This window comes from Sinocyclocheilus grahami, unplaced genomic scaffold (assembly GCF_001515645.1).
Source record: "Sinocyclocheilus grahami isolate Dianchi unplaced genomic scaffold, SAMN03320097.WGS_v1.1 scaffold464.1, whole genome shotgun sequence".
NCBI classification, from domain to species: domain Eukaryota; kingdom Metazoa; phylum Chordata; class Actinopteri; order Cypriniformes; family Cyprinidae; genus Sinocyclocheilus; species Sinocyclocheilus grahami.
The window spans coordinates 954,797-978,290 of NW_015505643.1; the positions used below are offsets into that span (position 1 = coordinate 954,797).

The 23,494-nt window shown below is 37.7% G+C and overlaps 1 protein-coding gene and 2 long non-coding RNA genes across 18 annotated transcripts in view; 2 read left to right on the plus strand and 1 right to left on the minus strand.

Moving 5' to 3' along the window:
• Nucleotides 1-23,494, minus strand: part of LOC107553085 (protein groucho-1-like) — a 42,321-nt gene that overhangs the window by 15,211 nt on the left and 3,616 nt on the right. For 5 of the 16 annotated variants that reach the window (XM_016235185.1, XM_016235183.1, XM_016235184.1 and 2 more), the window contains exons 5-10: nucleotides 21,815-21,859; nucleotides 10,247-10,309; nucleotides 10,061-10,165; nucleotides 5,144-5,173; nucleotides 1,631-1,826; nucleotides 1,464-1,480 (exon numbers count right to left, since the gene is read on the minus strand). In XM_016235185.1, the coding sequence (XP_016090671.1) occupies nucleotides 1,464-1,480; nucleotides 1,631-1,826; nucleotides 5,144-5,173; nucleotides 10,061-10,165; nucleotides 10,247-10,309; nucleotides 21,815-21,859 (456 nt within the window). The remainder of the gene's footprint in view (nucleotides 1-1,463; nucleotides 1,481-1,630; nucleotides 1,827-5,143; nucleotides 5,174-10,060; nucleotides 10,166-10,246; nucleotides 10,310-21,814; nucleotides 21,860-23,494) is intronic. The other 11 variants (XM_016235189.1, XM_016235194.1, XM_016235193.1 and 8 more) reach the window with 4 other exon arrangements.
• On the plus strand, nucleotides 16,383-17,373 carry LOC107553089 (uncharacterized). Its single transcript, XR_001604930.1, has 2 exons — nucleotides 16,383-16,508; nucleotides 17,089-17,373. It is a non-coding gene; the product is annotated as an uncharacterized lncRNA (long non-coding RNA).
• On the plus strand, nucleotides 18,303-19,318 carry LOC107553088 (uncharacterized). Its single transcript, XR_001604929.1, has 2 exons — nucleotides 18,303-18,433; nucleotides 19,034-19,318. It is a non-coding gene; the product is annotated as an uncharacterized lncRNA (long non-coding RNA).

Genomic DNA, 23,494 nt, shown 5'->3' on the forward strand with positions numbered 1-23,494 from the left:
AAAAAAAAAAAAAAAAAAAAAAAAAAAAAAAAAAACCTCTATTGCAAAGTCAAACCTTTCTGCATATCCAGTTTAAGAGGCGAAATGGGGCAATCCAGCATTTGGGAGATAGGGAGACTTTAAGTGGTTATGTGAAAACCGCAAATATACACGACAAGAGATATGCAGAGGGACAGAACGAGAGCTAAAGAGCCAAAGGAACGAGTGAAAGAGCAGTTAACAAAACTGCAGAAAAGAGGCACAAGGAGAAACAAAGGAGGAGGCAATGAGACAGTTGAATGAGTCAGGTTTATCTGAGCCAGGAGCCGCAGACATGAAGAGTGGGTGACGACAAATCCTCTAAGATAGAGAGTCAAAGTCTTTTTTAATTGTGATGAAATTATAGCACTGCTAATCCCTGGCCTGTGCTTTTGTGCATTTTTTACCTGGATTAAAAGTAGGATTATACAGCAGGCACTCTTCTCTTTTTTATTATAATTTTGTTTTAAAGGCTTAGTGTGCCCTAAAGCTGCCTGCTCTGTTCACGCTGTTAACATGTCAATGACGTCCCTCTTCATCAAACATCAGAACTTAAAGGAATACTTCATGAAAAATTCTGCCACAATTGACTTCATGTCGCTCCAAACCATTTGAATTTTGTGGAACACAACAGGAGTCAGTTTAAAGAAAGTGCTAGTTGTGTTTTCCACACAATCAAAACCGGTTTTCCAGCTCAAAATGTGCATTAAAGTAGTTTGGTGCTAGTTTAAAAAGATTGATAAAACTGTGTTTTTGTGAAGAATAAACTGAATGGTATACATTCATATGAGATGAAGACTCGAGAAAAAAAAATAGTATGGGGCAGATCATCCCGCTTAATGCATTTCGCCATGCTGAAATGGTGTGAGCCATGGTATTTCACTAAACATAGAAGAGACTGCTCACACTCAAACACTGCCGGCTTTGTAAAAACACTAGCAGTGTAATAAAGCAAATAAACAAAGGTTTGAAACAAGACGACAAAGACAAAACTTGTATAAAAAGTATAGCCCAAGATGAAAAGATTTACTGATGGAAAAATGAGATGCTCAAGGAAGCTCTTTTTTTGTTGGACAGGTAAGGGAATTGTTGTGTAAACCCCTCTCTAAAACTCACCAAGATCAGTGTAAATTACATAAAACTTAAGAGACAATCATCCTGATCCACTTTGACAGATGGCAGTGCAGCATCTAACACCATTGCGATTTCGGTACATAAAAGTGCATTCAGCAGTTTGTTTTTTTTAGCAAGCGTTTGCATCGTTCTTCTTTGTGTACTTTAAAATGGATATAAAAGTACCACAGAAATAAAACCCCATATGACTCGTGTGTAAAGCCTTCTGCACCATACAGTAGTTTTGTGTAAGGAACAGACTAAAACTGAAGGTATGCACAAAAAAAGCAAGTAAAGACAGACATGGAAAATTAGAAAGTGACAGAACTCACCGTACTAGATTCCCGCTCTTTATCCAAGGGAGAATGAAATCGTTGTTAAAAGAAAGAGATAAAGATAAACACCAAGTCAGCATTTACATTTATTTTCTTACAAAAGCATGAGCATACCACTTCAGGGCATTTGTTTTTGTTTTCTCTTCAGTGCCTACATGCATTACCTCTGTGCTCCAGGTCATGATGGTTCTTCTCGTCTTTGACTGGCAGGTGCGCCTGGCTACCCAGAGCTCCCAGCGCCAGCAGACCTGACCCTGAGCCTGGGACTGGAGGGATGCCTGGGGGCTGCAACTGAGGGGGCAGCTGGACCGGGGGTCCGTGGGCAGCATGAGAAAGGTGTTGAGCCTGGAGCTGCTGCTGCTGTCAACACACACATGTACATCAAGTGGGTCAGAGGGAAAAGGCATATGGACAGCAAACACTGAATAAAGGTGACTGGTTAAGCCCCTCTCTCACAGGATGCACAGAAAGGAACACTGGCACCCTAACACCTCCATTAGTGGCTGGATCAAAGCAGGACACTCTTCACAAGGACATGTCCTCCTTGAGCTCAGCAGGAACAGCTCACTCCAACACATACTACATATTTCTAAGCATGCACTGCTCTTAACAAACTATACTACTTAACATGCATCCTTTTACAACAAACCAGAAATACACAAAACTTTGACTAATTACACGAGCTTTAAACAGGATTTAAACACACTCCTATCCTATGCAATCAAGAAGCACTATTAAAATGAGGGTGCATGAGTCAAAATGTACATACTAATATATATATATATATATATATATATATATATATATATATATATATAGACAGACATATATACACATACACAAGCAGTCAAGTGAGTTAAGCAAAATGTATGTAAACATCAAATGAGCGGCATTCACTAGTCACCTCACAGCCCGTAATATTTCAGAGAGTTTACACATAGGTCCATGGTTACCATCTCCTAGGCTAAGCCACTCCTCCATGCCTCCTTAACAACAGCCAATAATACAAGCCATTCTATGTTAGTGTTAATTTAATAGTCAGTAACATGTGGCATCAAAGCAGTGGCTGTTAACGGTGGTGATAATGCAACTGATAAGATCAGGTGAATGTCGGTTGCATTGTGTGATTTTGGTCTCATCTGAATCAAACATTGTTGTTTTTTTATTGTCTGTAAAAAAATATATATATTTTGGTCTTCATCTAATACTACAATTAAAGCTACATTTCTCATTGTGCTGCCTTCATTTTGGATTTAGACCTTTTGGGTAAAATATCAGAATCCCTTTTGATGTGAAAAGGATTTAATAGGAGTCCAATCACATACTGCTCAGAACAGCCACTGTGGTGGCAGGATTAGGTATAATTTTCACCTTATTTCCCACAATTGTACACAGTAATTATATAATTTATCACCACACCAATTTTGCTGGATTAACTGTTCTGTGACACATACATCCAAAGCAAAGACCTTTGCAAATCTACATTAGACAGGCTTTCCCACATTAGTAATAACTGCAAAACCCCAAATCAGTCCACAAACTAATGCAGTTCATACAGTGCTTAAAAACATTTCCGATAAAAAGCTGACATACACTATCATTCAAAAGAGGTCAATATGATTTTATTTCTTTAAAATAGGGCTGAACGATTTTGGAAAATAATCTAATTGCGATTTTTTTTTTTTTTTACCAATATTGCGATTTAATATGCAATTATTTTTTTTAAAGCTCTTTATGTTCTGTATTATTAAACAAAGACAAGCTATAAATCATTGTATAGTATGACCAACACAATATTAGATAGATTAAACATAAATGTTATTTTCTGTAGGCCAGGCCTATATATTAGGTGATGCATGAATTGATATGAATTGACATTTTTATTTAACAACTACAATCACAGTACATTGACTGATTTGTTGAACTTCCAACCTTGTAAGCATGTAATAATTATGTTTAAATAAGCCTGGTGTAAACATTAATATGAAAGTCAAAACAAATCTGTTGCTTTACCACACTACTTTGGGTAATTCAAAGTCACTGTAATAAACATATGTAAACATGTGCACTTTTTAAACACTGTCTGTTAACTGTAGACCAGTGGTTCTCAAACTTATTTGGTTGCGTCCCCCTTAAACCTACAAAATAAATCTGCCACCCTTTCCCGAATCCCCATCCCACCTCAGACTACCAAATAATTTCACTAAACATTATGAAAAATTAATGCTTTTTTAATTTAAAAAAACCTACAGGGAAAAAAAAAAACACCTGCATCACTTGAAACATTGAAAAATAGCATAGAGAGAATAACTGTTCTTATTATTATTGTCTGTTATTTATTTATTTTTTGTGGGTTTCATGCTGTCCGCTAAGGCATAGGACACACACACAGGCTTTCCTCACCAATGACATTAATCACGTGTCTACACTTTACACAAGCGGCAAAATTGTACATAACTGTAGCGCCCGGTAACGTTATAGACACAGTGAGTGAAGCCGAGAGCAAGATATGCCTCGTCATATTTTCTGCATTTAGCTTTTAAATGACCAGCAGCTGCCTGGGTCTGTGCGACTTCATCTATGGCTTTTCTCTTCCCTTTCACAACCCGATCCATCTCCCATTCTAAGTTACGTCCTTTGGCTGTTTACCGTTTTATTTATTTTATTTTTCTGCTGATGGCCCGCGCTCGACTTGAAGCAGCGCTGCTAAGACCGATGGGTGTGTGTCATCAAAGTACTGCGGGAGCTATAAGAGAGCGCGGACGTCTCCTTATGCTTTCTCTCGCCGTACTTTTATGACATACACCGATCGGTCTTCAAATTGAACACACCTCTTTACTCTCGCGTGTCACGTGACCGTGTAAATGCAGCCTCTGCGATTGAAAAATCGTGTTATTTCATATTGCGATATCATCGCAAATGCAATTAATCGTTCAGCCCCACTTTAAAATGCTCAAAAGTGACAGTAAAGAGGTTTATACATGTTATTTCAAATAAACTAAATTTCAATTCAAGTTCATTTTTACATACAATAAGAAATCAGCAAATTAGAATGATTACTGAAGGATCATGTGACACTGAAGACAAATCCAGCTTTGCCATTACAGGAATAAACTACATTTTAAAATGTATTAAAATAAGTTATTGGAAATATATTTCACAATATTTTACTGCATTTTTGATCAAATAAATGCAGTCTTGGTGAGCACAAGAGGGATTTTAAAAAACAAAAACAAAAAGCACAGTAGTGCATGTATAGGAGTCGTGAACGGGTAATTGCAAATAATTTAATTTATTTTATATGCAGAAATTTAGCTCTAAATACATAAACGTTCTCATGCAAATGTAGCACATTTAGTTTTAATGCATTCAGTTCAAGAAATCAAAATATGTATCAAATACTTTTCTTGATGTCTCAGCAGACTTGCAGTGGTCATCTCAACAATGTAAACTGGGATCATAAATATATAATATACATTTCTAAACCTAGGTGAAAAAGCACTACTATTCTCCCAGTAAGCAGCCATTGCTTTGACACCAACGACTAAAGGAAGCACAACGCAGAACAAACACACTAGATAAAACAGAGAAGCGTTAGGGTCTAAAGAATGTTGGGGTCTCAACTTCACTTCAAAAACCCAAATATAACATACACAGAGGTTGTTTTTAGCACTGACCATCAGAGCAGGGTAGACAGCATGATGCTGCTGTTGATGAGAGAAAAGAGATGAGCATGTCATTACACGCTCACTCATGAATAACACATCACTACTTCACAAATCCACCCAAGCACATGAATGCTTACCAACACTATTTCAGCAACTAAGGGTGTGTTCACACTTGTCATGTTTGGTTCGATTAAAACTAACCCTGGTGCGATTGCTCTGTTAGTGCGGTTCCTTTTGAGTAAGTGTGAACGCTGCCATCCGAACCCTGGTGTGCACCAAACAAGCGGAGTGAGACTGCTAAAAAGATGGGTCTCGGTCCGCTTCCAAACGAACTCTGGTGCGGTTCGAATGTGTGAACGCAACACAGACCAAATACTCCTAAACTAACCAAAAACAGGAAGTAATGACAAGATGCGACGCTGAGGTAAAGTGCCTTTTATGAGCTCCTTGTGAGTTTGCAGGTGGCGAAAATAAAATTATATGTACATGCAAGAATGAGCGCGCTTAGTCTAGCAGACAGCATTATGCGTGTTCGACTTAAAGCGGCACTGAGCAGACCGATCGGTTAATGGATGCTTTGAAATCATACACCCGCAGCACCGCTTTAAGTCTAACGCACCTTTTGTTTGGGGTGTTCGGTAAGTTCAGTCACGATATATACGTCATTCAAGCCGACCAATCAGGTTGTAAACGTATCACTATGCCTTTAGGTTTGGTGTCTTTAGGTTCGGTGTCAAAAATGCCAATGTGAACGCTAAGCAGACCAGGACCAAATGTATCATTTTCCTTTTTGGTCCGGACCAAATGAACCGGACTACAAGTGTGAACACACCCTAAGGGTGCTTTTGTATTTAAATGTGTGTTTCTAACCTTACCACAGTGCTGAACACCCTTAAACATCCTAGAAAGACACACTGGTCCTTATTAGTCTTCTGCTAATAGCATAATAGTATCAAATATATATTGTTGGGTATCAAGAACTGGTTCCAAATTTCCAAGAACCACGGATTCGATAAGACACGTGCATTTCAATTCCGCTTAACGATTAAAACATTCACATTTTAATGTGATTTTAAGTCATTTAAGCGCAAGAATAGAAAGAACTTGCACACTGTTTTGCATGATGCGCTCACATCTGAAGCGTGAGCACAGAGAACCATGGTCTCAGTGGCCTATGTCCATTCTCAAACCATTCTGTGCATTTCCACAGCAGAAAAGGTAGTTCTGGGCCGCAACTGACTTCTTGTTCACCTCTTGTGACCAATATGCACAAAATTACGTCAGTAGAACCTTGTAAGCACAGCCATTTTTTTGTGACTGTAAACAGATGAGAAAGAAAGTGCATGTGTAAGCAGCCTAATAAACATGTGCTGCCTGTCATTAATGTTAATTAAAGAACAGAAGAAAATCATTCACTGTTCTTGATTGAATATCGGAATCGATAAGCAGAATTGGAATCTATAAAATTCAAATCATACCCAACCCTACAAATATAACTGGCTAAACATTTGCCTTTATCATTATAAGTCACGTTTTGAGTCCGACCGAAGCCATTTAAGCTGCTAGTGTGAAATCTGAAATGCAAATGAACAGAAACAGTATGCAAAATTAGTCTGGTGCTCTATATCTAAACAAATGGCAAACGTCTGCCGCTGAAGTTTTACCTAAAACATGAGCATTAAAATTCACTCCGACTTCTACATTAAAACCATTTATAATTTTTTTTTTATGACATTAAGGTCCAGTTTGGCTTTATCACACCTGTATTAATATCCATCTCAAGTGGTGAGGCAAGACAGATCATACTTGCTTATAACCTAGTCTTTTTATATAAATGGAAAAAAAGGAGTTTAAATATTTTTTAATACCCATGAATTCAACTAAGATGACGTTTAATATAGGTGTAAATGGCTAAGACTTCTCATAATCGGGTCTTGAAGTGTGAGTTCACCTCTGCCATTCTAAGTCTGTATGCATATTAGGGCTGCACGACATGGGGAGAAAAATAATTGAATTGTAATTTCTGATTATAATTTAAATCAGTTTACAATTTAAAGAATTATGCTAATAAAAATAATACTACTACTAAATTATTTTGAATACTGCTAAATTAAATTTAAAAAAATAAATATTATTGTAATATTACTACTATTAATATTACTTTGACAAATTATAGCCCTAACATAAATATGTAAGTATATGTTACTCATACGGTTGCTTTTTTTTTGGCACAGCTATAGCATCATCAACATAGAAACCTCATCTGCAGTAACTTATTAGCAAAACCACAGACATGTACAACACTGCCACTTTAACAGGTCGGTGGTACCGCAGACTAAAGGTTTCATGGGCGTCTCTCTTCTCTTGCTAACACACTTATTTGCCTCTACCCATCCCTGTGTACATCACTCCCTCTCACAATGTCTCTCTTCTTTCACAATCTTCCTTCTCCTCTCTTTCTCTCTCTCTCTCTCTCTCTCTGTGTGTGCCAAACGCTGCTGGCTCCTGATTAACAGTGAATCTTTAATGACCCCCCCTCCCCCTCTCAGTCAGGGCACAGATTGATCTCCTGCCATCTCACCAGCCAACAAATAAAAGCTTTTTTTTTTTTTTCCCCAAGCCTGTGAGGATGTGCGTGAGAGTGTGTGTTAATTCCCGCAACAGTGTGGCAAGTGTCTGCCTGACTACATCTATTTATCCACCATCATGATGACCATGTGACTGCTAAGTGTGTATGCGTGAGCAGAAGCAACAAGCCCTGCCCCCATGCCTCCCCACCTCTCGCCAAGCTGCTCTGCTGAATGGCTAGCTGTTAAATGATGGAGCCCGTCGACAGTTGCATTCAGGCAGATTCGAGGAAGCAATTACCTTGAAAACAGGGGTCAGAGTCTTGGCTCATTTCCCTAAACTCAATTCCAATATCTGGCTCTGGCTGTCCTGACCCAGCTCAGGACCTCCTACCCACAAGCCAAACCCAGGCTAATCAAAGTTGGATAGCCACACTCACCACAGGAGACACACCAAGTACTTTTACATCCAATAAAAGTTTGATTTTAATTATTGAGTCAAATCTACCAAGTAAAATCTAACACCATTTTTTTGTCAAATGAAAAGGAAATGGTTTAAGGGCTTATTGACACCAAGGACGATAATTATCCACCTTATATTGAAACACAAAAGCAAACTATTTTCTGTGAATGTGCAAGACTTCTGGATTATTAACCGCTATAAGTAACCAGAAAAAAATAACAGTGCAGTAAACCGTAAAACTATTTGTACTACATACCAGTGTGTCCATCATTACAATGATATATTCAAATACTATGACAAATACAAGTATGTAAAATCAAGCAGCATAACGGACTGGTTTTAATAAATAATTGTATCAATTGTTGGTGTGGGCACTAATATTACTTTTGTTATGGTTATCTTTAAAGTTATGGTTTTTGGTGTAAATGGGACTTTAGTCGAGCTGAAATCCCACTAGCTTGGTTTTACCTAGATAATGTGATTGTAGCTTGTCTTCAACAAGCATTGTGTGCTTGCTCTGAAGGACACAAGTGACACAGTGTGCATTTTAATCCTTCAAACAATACACACTGTGATTATTTGGACAGAAAGGTATAACTGCACATGTAAGAGTACTTCTGCTTTTGGTCTACTAACCTACAGAAATGCATAATTTAGATAAAACACTGCATAAAATGATCTCCGGATTAGAATCAAACACACAGCCTGATATAAGGGCTTTTCACACTTAACCACAGTTAACCCTGGGTCATTCTAAACCCCGGGGAAATGGAATCCTGGATTATCTTAATTCAGGTTTCATGATCATGATCATGATCCTGCTCATACTTTATCCAAGGTTAGCAATTAGTCCTGGGTATTCATATGTTGACATTAAACAGAGTACATTCCTAAACCCCAGGTTAACGTTCTTATTTGCCGTGTCAGTGTCTTTGATTGGATGACCACAGCATGCAACATCTTTACCGACATCCTCATCTTATATGTTGACAACTGTACTATAAGATTTCCAGAATGAGGTTTACAGATCATAAAAGGTAAGAATGAAACTTTTTCCATTCCAATTCACACGTTTATCACCATCTTACATTTTCCCACTCAAACAGTGCAACAACTGTGCAAAGCACGGTAATATGAGGTACACGATTGGTTGTCTGTTGCTAAGAATCTAGCCATAACATTCTAACACAGCATCGAAATGTTTGTGTTGCCCAAGTCAATAGGAAGCTTCTCAATGGTCCTTAACACAAGCTCTTTAAAGTAACATGGCTAATCACAGACAACCCTGACAGAATTAGACTTCTCCCTTTGTGTGATCAAAACGAGAGCTTAACTACACAAGCCTTAACATGTTTCTCTCCACATGCCTCTCAAACCCTGTGACAAATAGACAGAGAAGCACTACAGGCACGAATTAACTCAAAAGATCCAAGCGGCACACAGCGACGAGACAAAAACAATGGCATAAAAAAAAGCAAACATCATGGTGTAAATACATGGCATTGCAAATTAAACAGTCAAATCCGACCATGAAGGACAGGGGCAAATCTGCAGCAGGAAGCTGATGGGTCTAAGACACACCAACCATCCTGATCTCCTCCCAGAACACAAGTATAAACGTCCCTAGCAATCACGGATTTGCCCTTGGACTGTTTTAAGAGCTGCTGAGGTGATATGCGTTGGATTACAGCTGATGTACCACCTTTGACCCAAACCCCGCCTGTGGGAGTAGGCCAGTTTACCATCTTTAAGAGCAAATATGATCTTTATTACTACATTCTATAAATCCAATTGTCATTTAGGAGCCAGGCATGAATGCATTAGTACACCGAGCTGCATGAGTGCAGATTTGTCCCTGGCCCTGGCCAAATGAAGAAGAAAGAGGGGTATACACACGGTGAGAGGCAGATTGGGAAGTCCACGTACCCCGATGATGGCATTCAACTCGGTCATTGTCACTTGCTTAGCACGTTCAACAGCCTGTGCAACCTGCTGTTGGTGCTGGAGGAAAGAGAAAAGACAGATCAATACACAGAAAATTAGCATGGGCTCATTTTATGAAAGGAAATTAAGAATATTTACCTCTTGTGACAAAAAAGGCATGATTTGAGCAAGAATTGCATTTAGACGTTTGGCAATCTCAGTCTAAACGAGAAAAACAGAGACATACAAACAGTACGGTTATTAAATGTTGTCAGCACTTCCCCAATCACTCAAATGTATTTAATTCACGTTACTTTCACATTGCTGAATGCTCTAAACAAGCCTCTGCACATCTAAACGAGGCATGATGGGATACCGCCAGAACTCCTGATAAATGAAGTCAAATCTTCAGAAATGTCTGTCTTTGCTGATGTTGCCATGTGTATGATTCGGTGCATAATGAACATGAGGCTCTTTGAGCGCTGATATGGTGTGTGTGGCTCAAAAAGCCAAACAGCGCTCCAGCACACTGCTACTGAAACAGATCTGGCCAAATCAACAGCTCTGCCAGGCCAAGATGGGCAGAAGGCCTGCGGTGCCCATCTGGCCAAGAGATGGAGAGAGGGAAGGAGGGATAAGGGGGGGGTTGTCTGGCCTCAACCACCCCACCCCCTCATTACCCAGACAGATTATTTCATTAAGATGCTGAAATATGCTAATGCTAATTTGGTGCTGGGAGATTAACGATGGCAATACTGAGCAATTACCATTTTCCCCCATGCTCCCATTCCAGCAGCACAGGAGGCGAGGAACCAGAGCCCAACAGCAATATTCAAAATGACTTTTATAGATATGGAGAGACGGACAGGGTAATCAGCCAACATACTCTGGTTCTCCTGCATTACTCATGGCAACCTGAAGCCCCAAAGGGCTATATTTCATCATGAGCTATGCTAACGCTTCAGGATGAAAAGAAGAGAAGGGAAAGGAAAGTGTGAGCGAGGGGGGAGAGGAAGTATGGGGCGGTGAACAAATTGATTATAGGTTGGAGCAGATGGCCCAGCAGGTGAGGGAGGAGAGAAATTTCTCTTTCGTTCCTGCAAGCCACATTCCGTTCATTTTTTGGCCTGTGGGAGGGTGCTGACCCTGGCACTCTGATGGACTCTCTTTAGAGTGGATGTGTTCTGACCTGTGATGAACTGTCTCTAGGGACGTGAACAAAGGATCTAAGCACTCTCCACACCCCTTCAGAGTCATTGAGCTATTAATGCTTTTTCAGCCCGGCTTTGCTACACAAACACATACTCCTTCGCAAAACAAACACATACAATAACAATAATCAGTTGGTATCAAACCAAAACAAGGAAATATTGAAATGCATTGCCTGCTCTCATACGTAAGCCATAAACTGAGGTTCATTTTCCTCACTCACTTCATCAGTTCACCCCCCTCCCCTTGGCTTCCATTCCTGTATGACACTCTAAGGTTACCACAGCAACCGGTCCGCCCCTATCTCTCCCTCAGATCATTATGTAAATTGGAGCTCTGCTTGACCACAACAGGCAGTAAAATCATATTACGCGCACAGGGGCAGGTCATTAAATTGAATTTTCAGCCTGTCGATCAGATCAACTCTGCAAATTAATGTGGGATGAAAGGGGACAGATGGGTGAGGGAGAGTAACGGCTTCTCTTTCATGGGTGGGGTGAAGTGTGTGTGTGCGCGTTAAGAGAGGGAAGATTGGGAAACATTACCCATATGCCCGAGCCAAAAAACCCTGGTGACTGACGGAGAAGTTATTCTACAATAATTATCAGAAATGACTTTTCCAGTGATATACGGCATACATGACTTGTTAGTACACAACACACCATGCACCACAGTATCTAAATAAACAGAGCAGGAAGCAAAACAGCTTCCTGTTGTGATGCTGGCTTGAAATCAAAGAACGCGACTTGTGGTAAAAATATCTACATTTATATTCATAAAAAATAAACACTAAGCAAGATATGATACAAGGGGGAATATCATAAAAACAAAAATGTCTATGCATCATGATCCTACAAAATTGCTTTCTTTTAAGATTTTTTCATTGTGACAATCTCATTTTATCCTCTAATCTCATAATGTTACACAAAATACTATACTTATAGTAGAAAAAAAGACAATAATGAGAATCAATTTAAAGATAATAAAAAGAAGTAACAAATTGAGGGGAAAATTCATGAAACTGCCACAATGCAAATAATCTTTTTTCTTTCTTTTAATTTTTTTGTGACCTGGACATGTTTTTATGATATTCACTCTTGATAGACTCCATAAAACAAGCCAAAAGGATTTTAATCAGAATCACTTTATACAAACTAACCCACAAAATACATTACCCTCAGATTAAACCACTGCACCATGGGATAAAAACAGGAAGTGTGGTATTGCTGAGTTCCAGAGGCGTGCTGTAAGCTACTAGAACAGCTCCCACACAGGCTGATAAAAAAAATAGGGCACAGGGAGTGAAAACAAGGCCCTTCAACAGAGAGAGGCTTTCTGCTGCTTCACCATCCCAGGTGCTCCGTGCTGTCAAGCAGCGTGTGAAGAGCTCTCACGCACAGCCCTGTCAATGGTACGCCAGAAGCCATTTACCTGTTGCTGTGGGTACGAGCTGAGTGCTGGGAGACACTGATGAGGATAAAATACGCTGCAAAACAACTGCACACTGAAGGAGAGCCACTCAGTGACAAATGAACACGCATACAGACCATTGCACTCTCTCTCCGTGACTCAATGAGCAATTACAGACAAGAGGGAGAGAAATAGGGAGTGAGTTTGTAAAGTTGAACTTACATTTACATGCTCACTCAAACAAAAAAAGTCACATATATACATTCTGATGACAGATGAAGCTATCTTCACAGATAAGACGTTAACAAATAAACCAAAGCACTCAGTGGCATTCACACACATGAGCTCATTCCTTCCTGCCTGACACAGGCTCCTCTAAACCTGGGCTTCCCTCGGGCTGAAAGGCTGCATTGAGCAGCAGCCGTCTGCACAGGCTGTCTCGGTCTTCCCCTCGCTGCATATGCAGCACAAATCCTGTTGGAACTGTTTAATGATGTTTGTGTCTCTTTGTGCATTCATCTGCTAAAGCTGGACAAAGGACACAGACACAACCACCTGGTTCATTGCACTGGGCTGAGAGACAGATGTGACCCAAACTTCACACGAGAAGGGCTGGGCAAATAAAATGCCCAGATTTTTCGATTAATCGTTTTTTTGAAATGACGTTGATTTGATATCGATTCTCAAATGCCGCGAATCGATCTTTTCCCGTATTTATTTCAGCACACATTTAAAACGAGATCTGATTAACGTGAATCTTATAAAGGGCTGTGCGATTAATCGAAATCAAACCAAAATTGCAATTTGAGACGTTGCCATTTGCTAATCGCAAAGCCTGCGATGTGGACGCGATATTACTCTGTTCCAGAGCATATGCATGACTGCCAGCCTTGAGCTGCAGTCTTACTTGCCCTGGGCAAGAGTGAGCGCACCTCTGTTCTCCCCAATCAGCACTGCTCTAGCCAACTGCGTAAACACCCACCATTAATAAAAAAAAATTTAAAAAGGCGGGATGGGAGAGAGAGAGACAGAGTGGGATTATGGCGTCTACTGGGTCAGATCGATAGTTAGACAAATTAAAACTAAAGAAAAACGTATGCAACTTAAGCTTCGAAATGACAGACAACGAACAAAAAAAGGTTATTTGCAAGAGCTGCGTGAATGGATTTCAGGGTTATAATGGGAATTGTATTGGTTTTAATGTAAACTATAATGGTGTCTATTTGATGGATTCTATTGGTGGGATGTAATCTGGCAGATGGCAACCAATAGAACAACAGTAATTCCTATTGGAATAATGCCCAAAACAAAAAGGAATTTTGTAATGGTTTAATGGAAACTATAAGAATTTCTGTGATGGTTTCTATTGGTTTTTTCAGCAGGGTAATGATACCCATACTGTGCTACACATTATTGCCAATATTGAGCTGAAGCTTGACTTTGCAAATTTAAAAATCGCAAATCAAATTGCAATCTCCGTCAAAAAAAATCGCATTGATATTTTCCCCCAAATCGCACAGCCCTAATCTTATCACTAGTCTTCTCCACTAGATGTCACCCCTATTTACCTTGCGATGTTGCATTCATTATTCATTCATGCAGTCATTCATTCAGCGCTTATCATGGCCATACGCGTGATTCGTAATGCTCAGGTGAAATGCTATGGAAATACTATAAATCTGCGGAAGCATTTAATATCACGCATAAGGCGCCATGATTTCCGCAATGAATGAAGGTCATGGTGGACCGCATTGTTTTGTTTACTACACACATACTAAAGCGCGGGTGACGCTCGCGGTGTTTTCAGCTTCTGCCATCTCACTATATGATGATATGAACACGAATGTCATCTCCAGCTGCTCTGAGAGTCACTTCATTAGCATTTTACCGTTTCACTTGAGAAAACTACCATCATATCACATACACAGCAGCTGCAAGTTCTTCACGGCAACCCCTCAAAATAAACGTTTAGTTTAACTTTAAGAAACTAAGAATATTTTACTATTTAGCAGTCTTAAGACTCAATGCTACTACTGCTAATAAATATTAATAAATCTTTATTTTTAAAGGAATAATCACATCTGTTTTCTTTTTAATTTGAACAGTAATCCTCTGTTGTGCAGCACTTTGTTTGCCAAAAAATAAAAGGGTTTAATTTTAATTTGATTAGGATAAATTAAATTAATGTTTTATGCCTTCATCTGATTACCAGAAAAATTAAGAACATTTTATAGGGCCCTATTATTGTTTAAAAAAGGACCCTATACAAAAAATGAATAGGTTTAAAATGCAGGCATGTGGTTCTTAATTTCATTTTATTAATTCACCATTTGTAAACTGATGTTTACAGTAAATTTTTTTTAAATATCAATAGCGCTTGTATTAAAACTATATTCACTGAATGTAATCAAAAAAATCGAGAATCGAATGCTTACGAATCGAAATCAAATCGGGACATCTGATTCGATACCCAGCCCTACACATAAGCACACGTACCTATATTCAACACTGAATATACAATGTGGCAAGCAGCTTAAAATGTCCTGTAGGCTTGAATTTAATTGCACATTGCGGTCCAAAAACACAACACTTTATTCAATGTAGCTTTTTTCAGGAGGACAAATAGATTAATCGCTCAGTATTAAACACTTTTTAATTCATCAGTACTGGTTTATATTTAAAACATATGCATGTTGGCTGATACTGAATATTTAACCAAGTGATTTAAAAAAAAAATGCTCACTTAAAGTTAATTCTTAAAAGCATTATTCAATAAACAGTTAAAATAATTAATCAAATGCAAAAATTATTTTATTTATATTTATTTTATTATTTATAATAAACATCTACTTTGCATAATGAAAATTTTAATAATAACGTTTAATATCAGGCATTACATGAAAAAAAGGCTTACTGGCGCATCCCTAAAAAGTAAATGTATTGTAAAATAAATAAAAATACAACCCACACCCATTAACCCTTATTAACTCAAACAAACTGCGTTTCAAACTACACTGTAAAGAATTGCTGTAATTTTTACAGTAAATATTTACAATAGACCACTCTATTTTGCTGTAATTTTTACAGTAAATATTTACAATAGACCACTGTATTTTGAAATTTACAGCATTACTGTATTTTGCTATGAATTGTGGGAACATGCTAAATAATTGCTGTAAATTTTACAGTAGTATCTAAGAATGTTTTTGCATTTTCCTATATATTCTGGGAACATGATTATGCTGTAAATGCTACAGGAGATCATGTATACATATATTCTTTTTTTATAGAAGAAAACTGTTGCACAAGTTTTGAAATCCAGTTTTGGTACTCAGTCAACTATAATAAATACAGCCTTTTTAACTAATTATTTACACCATGTTGACTCTGACATATGATTATATACTATAGATTGCTTTAAAAACACACATGATTAGGCAACTACATCGGCGTAGCGCGTGCGTGTGATGTCATTTCGTCATCAGCAGCGGACAGCTTGCGACATTTAGCACTCTTCAATTTTCGCGCTCAACTCCTGCACGCTACGATATAGAAGTTGGCAACACTTTATGTTAATATCACTTATAAGGGTGCATGGAGTCATATTAGTACTTTAGTTGTTCATTAGAAAGTACATTGGAAATTGCTGTGCACAGTGGATGTTGTCAGTCGAAAGGGAAGTTGTCTTTGGCCCATGTTCAGAGGCATTTGTTGAGGGCCTGGCAGCATTGTTTGCAACCTATTACAACTTAAACCTTGCTTATCAGGATGAAGCTGCATGCACCCTCAAAATTATTCAGAGGTATGTCAGAACATAAACTCTTACTTAATATTTATTGTAGACATCCAAATTTCCATTACTTTTTTTAGGTTTACCGGTTTGGATGGCTTATCAGGATTAGATGTTTTTTGTAAAAGTTTTCAAACAGCAAAAAAATGCTGACTGCGCACTGAATTGAGTACATACAACCAAAGTCCAGCAAAAATATTTTATTAAAAAAAAATCTATTACAAAATATGCAAACAAATATAAAACTATACAAACAATGCAGAACCAAAAAAAAAAAAAAAGAGTATATAAATAACAAAAATAAAGTCAATATAATAAGATAAATAAAAGAAATAATTATATAATTTAATAAAACTAATTATTTGTCTCACCTTTTTGCAGCATGTCGCAGCCATCAAAATCGATTTATTTTCAATAAATACAATTAACTTGGTCAGTGAAACTATTGGAAATATTTTCTTTGGCCCTAACTCTTCAATAAATGAAATAAGGAAAATGTGATTTTTAAAATGACACTTAAATTAATTATATTCTTTGAGTATATGCAGTTTTTATTTTTATTTTATTAAATCTGATGTGTTTTTTTTCACAGAGGAATTGTGGGCATTAACCTGGAAACTGGATCAAAAGTTGCTGGAAAGAGAGACAAAAAAATGAAAGTAATGAACCCACATGCATGCACACTGCTGCGGAAGCTAGTGGACTTTGAATGGCTTGCCATTTAAAAGAAAAAAAGTGTTCCAATGGAATAGTTAATGTACATGCAATGTCTTGCCCCTTCATGGATTTGGCAATTTAAAGGTAGGCACAGTTCAGACCCTTTCTTTTGTGTTTATTTAAACTAAGTTTATGAATGAAGTTCAGTCCCACTGTAGGGATGTTTTTTTTTCTTTTTTCCCCCCCAAGGCTAAAGCCTTTGGTTTAATGTGCAATCTCCATTTTTGTGTCTCCAAATATGATTTGGAAAATGGTGTACATGTTAAATGAACATTATTGTACAATAAATTGTTACATTTATGAAAACCTGTTATTTTGAAAGTTTTGTTCACATTACACATTAAATTGACAAAAATCACTACTGAAAATTACAGGAAAAAGTAGGTTTACACACTATCACAGCAGTGAAAAATCTCAACTAGTTAATTTAGTGAACTGAATTTCACAACAAATGCCCTAATTTAATGTAAAATGTATGTATAGCAGTACAAGTTCACAGTTGCTCTTGTAATTTCACTCACATTTGTAAACATTGCTACTGTAATCTTACAGGGATAGCTGTAAAAAAAAAAACATCATTTTACAGCATATTTATACAGTGGTGTGCTGTATTTTTTACAGTACAATTGTAATTATTGATTTTCATACTCTTGTAAATTTACGGTCTTACTGGCAACCAAAATTACCAGTAAGTTACTGTAAATTTTACAGTAAATTTTTTACAGTGTAGACAAACTAATCAGAATAAAATAGGCCAGTGAATTCAGAATGCAGACATGTCATGATAATGCGGGCTCATTTTGTCACCACTAGACATCTCACTCACATGTACACAAACACTTCTGAAGAGAGACTGCAGTGTGCTCCGAGTCAGTTTGCTTTGGCTGAGAATCAAATCGACCATCATCACCTTGGCAAACAATTCCTGGAATCCTGAATAAATTATTCATCTGAACAAGTTCCCTCCCTGCTGCCTGTCTCAACCCCCCTCCTCGCTCTCTCTCTCTCACCCTCTAAGGCCACAGACTGAGCTTCTGTATTTCTTTTACAGGTGAATCCATGACCCCAAGCAAATGGATGTTATCAGTCGTAAGGGAAGTTGTCTTTGGCCCATGTTCAGAGGCATTTGTTGAGGGCCTGGCAGCATTGTTTGCGACCTATTACAACTTAAACCTTGCTTATCAGGATGAAGCTGCATGCACCCTCGAAATTATTCAGAGGTATGTCAGAACATAAACTCTTACTTAATATTTATTGTAGACATCCAAATTTCCATTAATTTTTTTAGGTTTACAGGTTTGGACGGCTTATCAGGATTAGATGTTTTTTGGAAAAGTTTTCAAACAGCAAAAAAATGCTGACTGCACACTGAATTGAGTACATACAACCAAAGTCCAGCAAAAATATTTTATAAAAAAATCTAGTACAAAATATGCAAACAAATATAAAACTATACAAACAAAAATAAAATTATTAGAAAAAATAATAACGAAAATAACAGGAAAAACGGGCATATAAATAACAAAAATAAAAAGTCAATATAATAAGATAAATAAAAGAAATAATAATTATATAATTTAATAAAACAAATTATTTCTCACCTTTTTGCAGCATGTCGCAGCCATAAATCAATTTGTTTTCAATAAATACAATTAACTTGGTCAGTGAAACTATTGGAAATATTTTCTTTGGCCCTAACTCTTCAATAAATGAAATAAGGAAAATGTGATTTTTAAAATGACACTTAAAATAATTATATTCTTTGAGTATATGCAGTTTTTATTTTTATTTTATTAAATCTGATGTGTTTTTTTTCACAGAGGAATTGTGGGCATTAACCTGGAAACTGGATCAAAAGTTGCTGGAAAGAGAGACAAAAAAATGAAAGTAATGAACCCACATGCATGCACACTGCTGCGGAAGCTAGTGGACTTTGAATGGCTTGCCATTTAAAAGAAAAAAAGTGTTCCAATGGAATAGTTAATGTACATGCAATGTCTTGCCTCTTCATGGATTTGGCAATTTAAAGGTAGGCACAGTTCAGACCCTTTCTTTTGTGTTTATTTAAACTAAGTTTATGAATGAAGTTCAGTCCCACTGTAGGGATGTTTTTTTTTCTTTTTTCCCCCCCAAGGCTAAAGCCTTTGGTTTAATGTGCAATCTCCATTTTTGTGTCTCCAAATATGATTTGGAAAATGGTGTACATGTTAAATGAACATTATTGTACAATAAATTGTTACATTTATGAAAACCTGTTATTTTGAAAGTTTTGTTCACATTACACATTAAATTGACAAAAATCACTACTGAAAATTACAGGAAAAAGTAGGTTTACACACTATCACAGCAGTGAAAAATCTCAACTAGTTAATTTAGTGAACTGAATTTCACAACAAATGCCCTAATTTAATGTAAAATGTATGTATAGCAGTACAAGTTCACAGTTGCTCTTGTAATTTCACTCACATTTGTAAACATTGCTACTGTAATCTTACAGGGATAGCTGTAAAAAAAAAACAGCATAAATATTTTTACAGCATATTTATACAGCGGTGTGCTGTATTTTTACAGTACAATTGTAATGATTGATTTACAGTACTCTTGTAAATTTACAGTCTTACTGGCAACCAAAATTGCCAGTAAGTTACTGTAAATTTTACAGTAAATTTTTTACAGTGTAGACAAACTAATCAGAATAAAATAGGCCAGTGAATTCAGAATGCAGACATGTCATGATAATGCGGGCTCATTTTGTCACCACTAGACATCTCACTCACATGTACACAAACACTTCTGAAGAGAGACTGCAGTGTGCTCCGAGTCAGTTTGCTTTGGCTGAGAATCAAATCGACCATCATCACCTTGGCAAACAATTCCTGGAATCCTGAATAAATTATTCATCTGAACAAGTTCCCTCCCTGCTGCCTGTCTCAACCCCCCTCCTCGCTCTCTCTCTCTCACCCTCTAAGGCCACAGACTGAGCTTAACTTAATGAATCTGGCTTAGTGTGCACACACACACACAGAACTGACCAAATATGGCTACACCAATGATAACACACACACACACACACACACACACACTAGTTCTGCATTCATTCAACAGCGAGTACTTCAGGACAAAATGAGGAAGAAAATGAAGACAGAGGGAACTGTGTTAAACACAAGAGGGACAGCAGATCAGGGACCTCAGAGGCTCAGTAATTAAAGGGCTACATTGACAAGCACAGCCGCCCACTTCCTGCCCCCACACGGCCAGCCCTCCCACTCATGACCGTAAACTCACCATTCTGCCCAGAGGCTCTAACGTACCGCAAGATTAGCGCTGACCCTTGCACAATTATAAACTCTCAAGAATGTTTACATAAAACAGCTATTTAATAGTAATCCGAATCTGGTGGATCCTGAAAGCACATGACAAATCTGGCACCTAGATGCATTTTCTCTCCTTTCCCTTCTTTTCCCAAAGCACTACAGGAAGGGCAGACTATGTGTTATCAGACTGCTGTCATCACTTACTCCGGATAGAGCAGGGAGTCCATGCTCCGATGAATAATTCATGCGTTTGAGTCCACTCAGTCAGAGCTCTATTGATAAACAAAAGAGAGGCTCTGAAAAAAGCCAGTCGATTAACCTGTTTGCACAAAGCCCCTGCACCTTCCCTTCCTTTTCATTTTCTCTCCATCTCTCTCACAGCTGGAGATAAGTGCCTGACAGAACCTTTCAGAAAATGCAGTGTGTGTGAGCGAGAGACATGTGGCCCAGGCGCACACACACACACTTGGAGAAGCTGATGGATTGTGCATGCTGTTCAAATTCACCACCCTCACACTGATGCCATTAACCTTGTGAGGCCTCAGGGTGAGAACCATAAAGGACCTCCTTCAAACTGAGCCCTCATATGGCTATATATCATATCACTACTAATGACAGAGAGATAGAGAAATAGAGGAAACGTGAGTGTTGGCTGGTCTCTCTTTGAAAAAGCATTCATTTCATAACCTCCCTTGGTTACAAAACGCCAATCGATCACTTGCAGAAAAAAAAAAAAAAAACATACAGGCTGACAACAATTAGGACAGCCTGTGATGCCAAACATTCACATCAATTACTAAAAGAGGTTAAATAACACTTCCTGCTGGATGCAGCTGACCTAATGACCTTTATTTGGCTATTTTTTTGTTCTGTTGCGTGCAGACTCACTTTTTGCCACTCTTATTTATAGGGGCAGCATAGGAAACAAAGACAAGAAAAGGGAACAGAATCGGGAAATGGGTTCAAACTTGCACAAGCCAGATTCAAAAATGCACTAACCACTATGCCGGCAACCACCGTAATCAATTCAATCACATGTATAACTGCTCAAAACATATGCTTGCATGTTTTTGTGCATGCACCCCTTGCAGGTTCTTTGACAGATGAAAAAACAGCCTTTGTTGGACAATGTAGGGCTTTTAAGAAATGTAGTGCAGAGTAATGTCATTATCATCCTTCTAACCAGAAGAATGTCATGTCAGAAGACATGCAATAAAAATAATCATACAAATTAAACCTACACAATGCACATTGAAAAGAAATATGGCGTCCAAGTAGATCACATACCTGTTTATGCATTTCAATGTTCAGCCCATAGGACATCTCATAATACTGCAAGGGAAAAAAAAAAGGAGAAACGCATTTAACTCACAATAGTAAAATGCTTTTGACAGAGTATCATCTCTATACATCAAGCACCCTATTTATTTCACATACAAAAAAAGCATTCACAAAGTCAGGATAATTGCCTGATTATAGAAGTAGAGAGCAATGTTTATGAAACTCTGACAACATTTGTTTAGCGGTATTTACTTACTACTAAGCATTCATGGAAGCAGAGTTATCTCATACCAGTTACTAAACAGCAGTTACAAAACAAACAAACAAACTAGGCAAAGATAGACAAATATGTCTTCACTCACCCTTTCTACACAATTTTACATCTCTAAGAAACATTTATTTTCACTGAAAATTTCATTTCAGATCCATCATAAGCATCTCTGTCATTTCAAGATAAAAGTGCTTTTCTATACTCAAAATAGCCAATCAAACTATGCTCATCCTAACAACTACTGCAAACATTTTTTTTTCTCAGAGCATGTCTGTGTATTTCATTTAGTTTATCTGGTATTGGCCTTTTTACCACTCTGCATTCCTCCGAAAAATAATATTTAACAAAGGTGCCGGCATGTTCAGTCAATATCTACTGCATGTTCAAATAAGATAAGAGAGAGTAGAGCTTGGTTAATACTGTTCAACCTGTGCACTATTACATCACATCCTGATGGAATTAAGTTTCCACTCAGTGGACTTCTAATAAGAGGCGTTCAGCAATGCTAATATTAGTGTAATTCTTGAATTGCACACAAGGTTCAAAATTGAGTGAGACTGCAATCATCCTTAAGGTGGATTTAATTTCATTTGGGTCAGGCCTCTATATAATTCAAGAAAAACAAACTATACACACCTCCATTGAATTAATGCATACATTGTCTGATTTTTAATTGGTTGGCTGAGAAGATTGTTGTTTTTTTCACATTCACTGCACATTATCATCATAATTGTTTTATTTTACCTTGAAAACTTATTTACAATAGGCTGATCTCTTAAACACTGTTTGTTCAAAAAATTAAAATCCGATTAAACTGAGCACGCCTGCCTTTCTCTCACTTGAATAAAAAAAAAACATTTAGCCCTCGGGTCAGAGTGGATGGAACAAGCAGTAACTCCATGCCCTAAACAGCCTCCAGGCATTTTACAACAAATAAAAACACCCACACTCTTATAATCTCAAAGCTGATCCTTCAGTGCAATCAATGCAAATGTTTTATTTTACCTTGAAAACTTATTTACAATAGGCTGATCTCTTAAACACTGTTTGTTCCAAAAATTAAAATCCGATTAAACTGAGCACGCCTGCCTTTCTCTCACTTGAATAAAAAAAAACATTTAGCCCTCGGGTCAGAGTGGATGGAACAAGCAGTAACTCCATGCCCAAAACAGCCTCCAGGCATTTTACAACAAATAAAAACACCCACACTCTTATAATCTCAAAGCTGATCCTTCAGTGCAATCAATGCAAACGCTATCACATAATAAATAAGGGCAGTGGATACTAAGCACCAGCTCAGATAGCCGGCTGGTGGCCCTACTGATGTTTTCAAGGAACAAAAGAACAACAGATAGAAGACCTTAGATTAAAAACAAACCACATTTTGCTCTTACCATGACATAATGTCGCTGCAT